Genomic DNA, 7280 nt, shown 5'->3' with positions numbered 1-7280 from the left:
TTTCAGCTGCTTCAATGTATCACATTACATAATACAACATGTTTTTCTGTGTGTGATACTAATGATTTCCCTTTTCAAGCTGGGAAAAAAAATCTGTGCGAATGTCATTATTGATGTATGATTGATGTATTTTTATTAGCATTATTGAAATTAGCTACATTATAAAAAATCACTGTTTTTCAAGGAGAAATCGCATAAGCTGCATTTGGAAATGGAATGAAAAACCTTCACTTGCACTGGGTCACACTGACTTAAATATGTTTCATGTACCTGTCATTAAAACCTTCATTTGTTATATCACCTTGATAGTAACTCTGGCATTCAGAAGAGGTTACAACAAAAAATCAGAAAAATCCATGAAGCTATGAAATATTTTATTCTTATAAAAAAGGAGAAAAAGTCTCAGTGCTGGTTGACCAGTTATATCTGTAATGCTCTAAACACATCAAATACTTAACCTTTTTATTCACACAATGATACAAAATATAAATAAAACCATGTACTGCTGGTATTTCATTTCTATTGTTGAAACATAAACAACAAACATTTGTCCATGAAGTAAACACCAGCTCCCCTGCTGCGCCTGTAGTCTGTTTCCAGATGAAGCGGGGGCCTCTTGATGAGCCTGCTTGTTTTAAGACATGTACATCAGCGATGTGAACCCGGTGCCAACTCTGACCCTGGCAGCTCTAGTATGTTCTTAAAGCTTTGGCATAGACTGGCTCCAGGAAATGAAAGGGAAGCAGCATGAAGAGCACTACCAGAAAGACTGCGCTCGCCACGGCCAGCAGCACGTAGCGTCCAATGAATAATGTGTCCACTATCTGTAGAGTAAACACAACAAGTGAGTCCATTCACTCATAAATACACACTAAATCATGTGTGCATAGTAAATAGAATCTAGTACATGGGAAACACAAGGATAGGTGCATAATCCTGCATAGTTCTTCAATCAGCCACTAGGTGTCATGAGAGAGCTTTCACAAAGGCTTTGTGTGGAAGCAGAGGGATGTTGTGACATTATGTGAGGCCTTGAATACAAACACACACACACACACACACACACACACACACACACACACACACACACACACACACACACACACACACACACACAACAAAATGAGGGTGAGGGCATAGATGTTATATTAAGATTTTTTTATCTGAGTAATTGAACCTTTCTGTGGGGAAAAAAAAAAAAGTATTATTCCAAGCAGAGGGTTCTTATAAGTCTGCAAACATGCCTGGAGGGGATCTTTAAGTAAAAATGATATCAAAAGGAACTGATATAATTTGCCTACAGTTAACAATGCAGAATAACTGGTCATCACCAAGAGTAGAACTGATATGAGTGCATACTGGATGAACATGAATGCTTCCAATACAGTGTCACAAACAGCAAACAGTCACCTAGTCTACTGATGCCGGCCTGCAGCACTGTAGGAACACTGGTAGACAACTTTGCATAAGGTTACACACCAGCTGGCTTCTTCCTGTGACAAATAGGTTCAACTTTCGGCATCGAAATAAACAAGAGTGCAGCAAGAACGCACAGTTAGATTTAATTTGAGATAATCTGGAAAGGATGAATGACCTGACTCTGTGCTGCCTTCGGCACAACTGCTGTTTCATGAATGTTTCATCCTTTATGAAAGTAACAGAGATGTCAAAACCAAGAGAAAATAAGCAAAGTACCCATTGTTCTCATCTGTAAGCACATTTACTTTCATTTGCTTTTGAGATCAAACTCAAAATCAAACTGCTAGTTTAGTTTAGTGATACATTGGATTGGTATCTGCACCAATACTGACCTTATTTAACAGACTGCCTATCAGCCACTTATAACCAATCTATATTTAATACTGTCTTTTAGTCCTTATTGTTATGAAATTTGTAATTAATACAATGTTTTCAATCTTGGACAATTCAAATGTGCAAAAGCTTAAAAATAAAGTTGGGGAATGATAGTAGAGAACAAACAACAGTCTTGTTACCTTACACATAGAATAAGCACAATCACTATGCATACCTACCTAGAGTCAGTATGTGTAGCTGTACTGATGGAGGTGTTTCCAGCATTTGGTATGCAGCATCAGTGGGGCCACTTCATAAACAGACTGATACTGAATTCTAACCATGCTGTGATCTGACTGTATCAAACCTTTCAGACCTGACCACATTCTGTGACATATAGAGAGAGGACCAGTGTGTTATTGATTCATATATTGACTGGTATATGTGTATTTTAGGGAACAACTTGTGTATAAGACTTGCAGAAACAATAGATCCTAGACACTGACGGTGCTGTAGCTTTAGTTAGGAACAAGTTTGGAGTTTCTAAAGTTGCTATCGATAGGCAACACTTCACAGTACTGGGTCTGTGTTAATATTTAGATCATGAGCCACCCATGAATACAAACTGAGAAAACGCCCTTAAGCCAGATAATACCAGAAGAGCCGCAGCCCGACTGCTGACTAAAGAGATATTTCACAGCGACTGTCATGGAATGAAAGTAAAATTGTGTGTACGTGTGTGTGTTTGATTGAGTGTGTGTGTATTCATACGCCGGTGTCTAGGAGAGGTGGGTGTTGATGTATGCCGTCTCTTATGGATGCATTTAACACATCTCACTTTTTAATTTGCCAATTAAGCAGCAAGCAGGAACCCAAAGTGTCGGCCATGTTTTATTAATGTGCCATTGAGCGTGCGGGTGGGGAGCAGGCAGGCAGGCAGGCATTGGCAGGCAGGTGGGGGGGCGTGTGGGAGTGGGAGGTCTGGTATGAACTACCCCCACCCCTAGTCTGGGACCAGCCTAATTGGCACTATGATATTTTACTTTTGTTTAACAGCGTGAGGTTAGATATTACACACACACACACACACACACACACACACACACACACACACACACACACACACACACACACACACACACACACACACACACACACACACACACACACACAGAGAGAGAGAGAAAGAGAATCTCTCTGCTTGTGAAGAAGTTTTCACATATTTCTGTGTGTTCTCTGACAATTCACACAAAGGTCAACACCAAAAACATGATATGTACACAACAGTCACTCTGGCTGTCCTCAGTGAAGCAGTGTTTCACCTTCACATGTGTTTGTGAGTCTCTGTTTTCTAGTCCTGTATGAAAACTGGCTATAAATATTGATTCATTTCAGCCTAAAAATATCACAGACAAGTGGAAATGACCATTTAAAGTAAACAATAGATGATTCTGTCATAGTGAATGTGAGATTGTCTCTGAATTAAATATTTTATTATATTTCCTCCCGATTCAGACAAATCACTTGACAAATAAGGTTAAGAGCTCTATACAAAGCAAGGTGATAATGACTTTTTGCGAGCATTAGGTACAATTACTACAAGTGATGTTACATGTAACCTCTTTTAAAACACAGGGATCAATTTCTGAGGTAGGCATGGTTTGATTTTACCCATTAAACCTGCAGAATGCAGAAAACCAGGAAGTCACATTTTGCTTCCTCTTTCTCTCTCTCTCTCTCTGCTGCTGGTCTGGTATCTGCCTTTGCACAAAGGCTATAAAATGCGAGCTGGCCAGGACGGGGCTCTGCTCTGCTATTTCTACGGGGTGGCAGCTTGCTTGGCAGATCTGGCCGGCTTATTGGCACTACCTGGAGGCAACATGGGGGAGTGTTTGTTCTGTGTTGCTGTTGGACTAAGATAAAGCAGAGCGGGCCTTTTTTTTCTTTCACGACAAACACAAAAGTCCACACACACACACACACACACACACACACACACACACACACACACACACACACACACACACACACACACACACACACACACACACACACACACACACACACACACACACACACACACACACACACACACACACACACACGCTATTTAAAGGCGTACGGTACTTTGGATGCTGGCGTATATCACACAGGTAATTTATATGCACGTATCTCAATTCTAAATAGAGTTGCACGCACACATGATCTGAGCAACACACATACACACACACACACACACACACACACACACATACACACAATATAAATAACCTTGTGAGATGTTAGGATCATACATCTGTGATAAAGATATGTTTGTTGTACTGTAGTCATTTGTAATCATGAAATACACAACAAGATAATTTATGTACTTTTCTTAGCCTCACAATAAGATTGAAAACATCCCAGTGCAGCTTCTGTTATCAGATGAAGTACAGATCCATTACATGACACTGTGTCATTATACCACATTGAACCACAATAATAATACAATGTTTTGCAATGCAATAAATGTTTCTCCAAGAGAGATGAAATTACTTGTTGATGTGGAGCCATTTTTTAAGAAAACATTTTACAAAATTTCTGGTTCCAGCTTCTTAAGGTTTACTGTTTTTCTTGTCTTCTATGACATTAAACTGAATATATTTATGTTGTGGACTATTAGTGTGGAACAAACAAAACATGTCAGGTTGCTTCCTGGGTCTTAGGAAAAAGTGACTGACATGTTTCAAAATGTTTTGACATTTTATAGACTAAGCAACTGATCAATTAATCAATAAAATAACTGACATGAATCTGTAATGAAAATAATCACCAGTTGCAGCTCTAGTCTGATATAATGTTGAACTGGCGTATCTTATTCAAGTGACACAGTGTAACAGTGTGAGAGTGTGAGAGTATGTGTAAGGTTGCAGAGCTCACCTCTATCTCTTTGAAAGCAGGTGTGGTCTCTGGGCTGCGAGGGAAAAACACCAGCGCCAGAGTGATGGTGAGAGTCAGGAGGAAAAGCGGGATAACTCCTAACCTGGCAAGACACAACACAACACACATGTGCACACACACACAGGGTTAACTGGGGATAATTTCATTACACAGTCAACCACAATGACTCTATTATTTTTTTTATGTATATTAAAAAGCTGCTAACTAACTAACTAACTAACTAACTAAATAGCATGAAGTTTAACCCCATTTAAACTTGACAGTGATTGCACCTAACACAAATACTTCACAGTGTGTTCTATAAAAATGAACATTTACTGAGTTTAGTAATATGAGGGTCTGATGTTGAGTAATTGCTGAAGTAATCAGCTGGGACAACAAGGTGAATGATCCCAGCAATTAATTAGTATAGCAGAGTTGAGAATGTAGATATAATGAATTGTTTGGTAGGAAGCTGTAATTATGTTTCTGCTCTCTCTCTGGGCAGACAACAAAATATCTGGAGTTGCAACCTTTCTGTTAGAAATCCATAAATGGTTTTGAGATAAGTAATTAAAATATATCAGCTAGAACACACATACATATATTGTTAAAAACCAAGTACACTCTTAAATTTGACACTTATTATAACTACATTTCAGCTTTTCGATTCTTGACATTCCTACAATTTCTCCTTCCTCAAACACACCACTGTGGTTATCATTGAGACATGTCAACCATCCTTTTTAAAGCATTTTAATGGAATAAAAGGCGGCCACCTGATGAGCCATACATATGCCGAATTTACTAGAAGACCCCTCTAATGCCACAGGTAACGCTGTTTGTGTCCTAGAAGATGTGTGTTTGGGTTGGACAGCAAAACAACATTAAAGCGATAGTTTTCTTTATGCAGTTCTGTTCATGTTAAGGGAGTGTGTGTCGGTGCTGTTGTCACTCACTTTGCGGATCCAGACGCTCTCAGCAGCATCATACCGAACACCAGAGCCGCTATCCAAACCAACGCAAGGACGAACACGCCGGTACCGACTTCCAACACGGTAACGTTACTGGACATTTTTAACGTTTTATGGCTGTTTATTCGACAGACAGAACAGACAGCGTCATTTTACGCCATTAGCAAACGCTACTGTAAGTTAACCTAGCTAGGCTAACAGCTACAGTATCGTTCAATTAACACATGTTCGCCACGCAGTTTCTCGTTAAAGTGACTCGTAACTCGTCTATAAACTCGTCGTTTGTCAAGAAGTAATCACTTCAAGCGATATGGTAGCTCCTTCCCTACGCGTCTCTTGCTTCCTGGTAACAGCAAACTGCAGTTTCATTGGATACTCGAACTCAAGAATAGCCAATCAGATGCATCGTTACTGAAAATGCGGGGAACGAGTAGGAAAGGATACAGAACTTCACCCAACCGTCTTCTACTTTTATCATTCAGTTTTCCTTTATTATAGATTTAAGAGCAAACCAGAGCAGGTTATAATTTATTATAATAATTCTACTTTCTGAATATTATTCAGGTTGTAGTCTACTAAATGGTGGTGGTGTACTGGGGTGCATTATATATACTGCTGTTCCCAATATTTTGTCCCTCTCATGTATGTTAATGGAGTAGACAAAATATAAGGAACACCATTTACCACCCTAATACACTCCCATCACCCACTATGACTTCAATAATAAACATAAAATAGTAGTAGTTGATAATGTCAACAAACATTGAAAATGTTTAAACTTCATGAATGTAGAATGTATGGCAGAGCTGTTGTATTGGATTGAATTAGATTGCACAGATGCTTACCTAATAAAGAGGCCAGTGAGTGTATATAGTGAGAACTATACACTGTAACAACTTGTATCTAAAGTAGTTTGTCCTGTATATTAAACATGTATTTGTAAATAGATACGCACAGTGCAAATGATCTCACTCTCTCTCTCTCTCTCTCTCTCTCTCTCTCTCTCTCTCTCTCTCTCTGTCTGTCTGTCTGTCTGTCTGTCTGTCTGTCTGTCTCTCTCTCTCTCTCTCTGTCTGTCTGTCTGTCTGTCTGTCTGTCTGTCTGTCTGTCTCTCTCTCTATCTCTCTCTCTCTCTCTCTCTCTCTCTCTCACACACACACACACACACACACACACACACACACACACACACACACACACACACACACACACACACACACACAGACACAGACACACACACACACACACACACACACACACACACACATACACAGACACTCTCTCACACACAAGCTGTGTCAGTAGAAGCTATAAACAACTGTCATCTACCATATAGAACATCTGATCCAGGCACACTTTTAGTCTGCAGCTACAATTATTACCACAGCTGGTCACTGCAAATCACCACAGCTTCTTCTTTCTATAAAACATCCAAAACACATCTGGCAATGGACGGAGTGTGTTATTTGGTTTAGACTGAAACCCTGCTGGACTGTAAGGACACAGAGAAAGTTGCACTAAATAGCTGGAGCTATAGCTTCAAGTTCCATACTAGATGTTGCAGATGTTTTTCTGTAGCCTAGTTAGAGACTA

At 39.6% G+C, this 7280-nt stretch overlaps 1 protein-coding gene across 1 annotated transcript; it reads right to left on the bottom strand.

Moving 5' to 3' along the window:
• Positions 1-589: 589 nt before the first annotated feature.
• tmem218 (transmembrane protein 218) lies at positions 590-5788 on the bottom strand. Its single transcript, XM_062433742.1, has 3 exons — positions 5673-5788; positions 4714-4816; positions 590-824 (listed from the first exon to the last, which is right to left on the bottom strand). The coding sequence occupies exons 1-3, from the start codon at positions 5786-5788 to the stop codon at positions 690-692; spliced, it is 354 nt and encodes a 117-aa protein (XP_062289726.1). The 3' UTR covers positions 590-689.
• Positions 5789-7280: the final 1492 nt, after the last annotated feature.

The sequence above is a fragment of the Scomber scombrus genome, chromosome 14 (genome assembly GCF_963691925.1).
Source record: "Scomber scombrus chromosome 14, fScoSco1.1, whole genome shotgun sequence".
NCBI lineage: Eukaryota > Metazoa > Chordata > Actinopteri > Scombriformes > Scombridae > Scomber > Scomber scombrus.
The sequence above is the reverse complement of the archived record's forward strand: the minus strand, read 5'-3'. Positions and strand labels throughout refer to the sequence as shown.

Coding starts and splice junctions, on each gene's coding strand:
- tmem218 (XM_062433742.1), bottom strand. CDS start 5,788: ATGTCCAGTAACGTTACCGTGTTGGAAGTCGGTACCGGCGTGTTCGTC. Junction 4,817..5,672: donor AGAGCGTCTGGATCCGCAAA/GTGAGTGACAAC, acceptor GTGTCTTGCCAG/GTTAGGAGTTATCCCGCTTT. Junction 825..4,713: donor CTGCTTTCAAAGAGATAGAG/GTGAGCTCTGCA, acceptor TTTACTCTACAG/ATAGTGGACACATTATTCAT.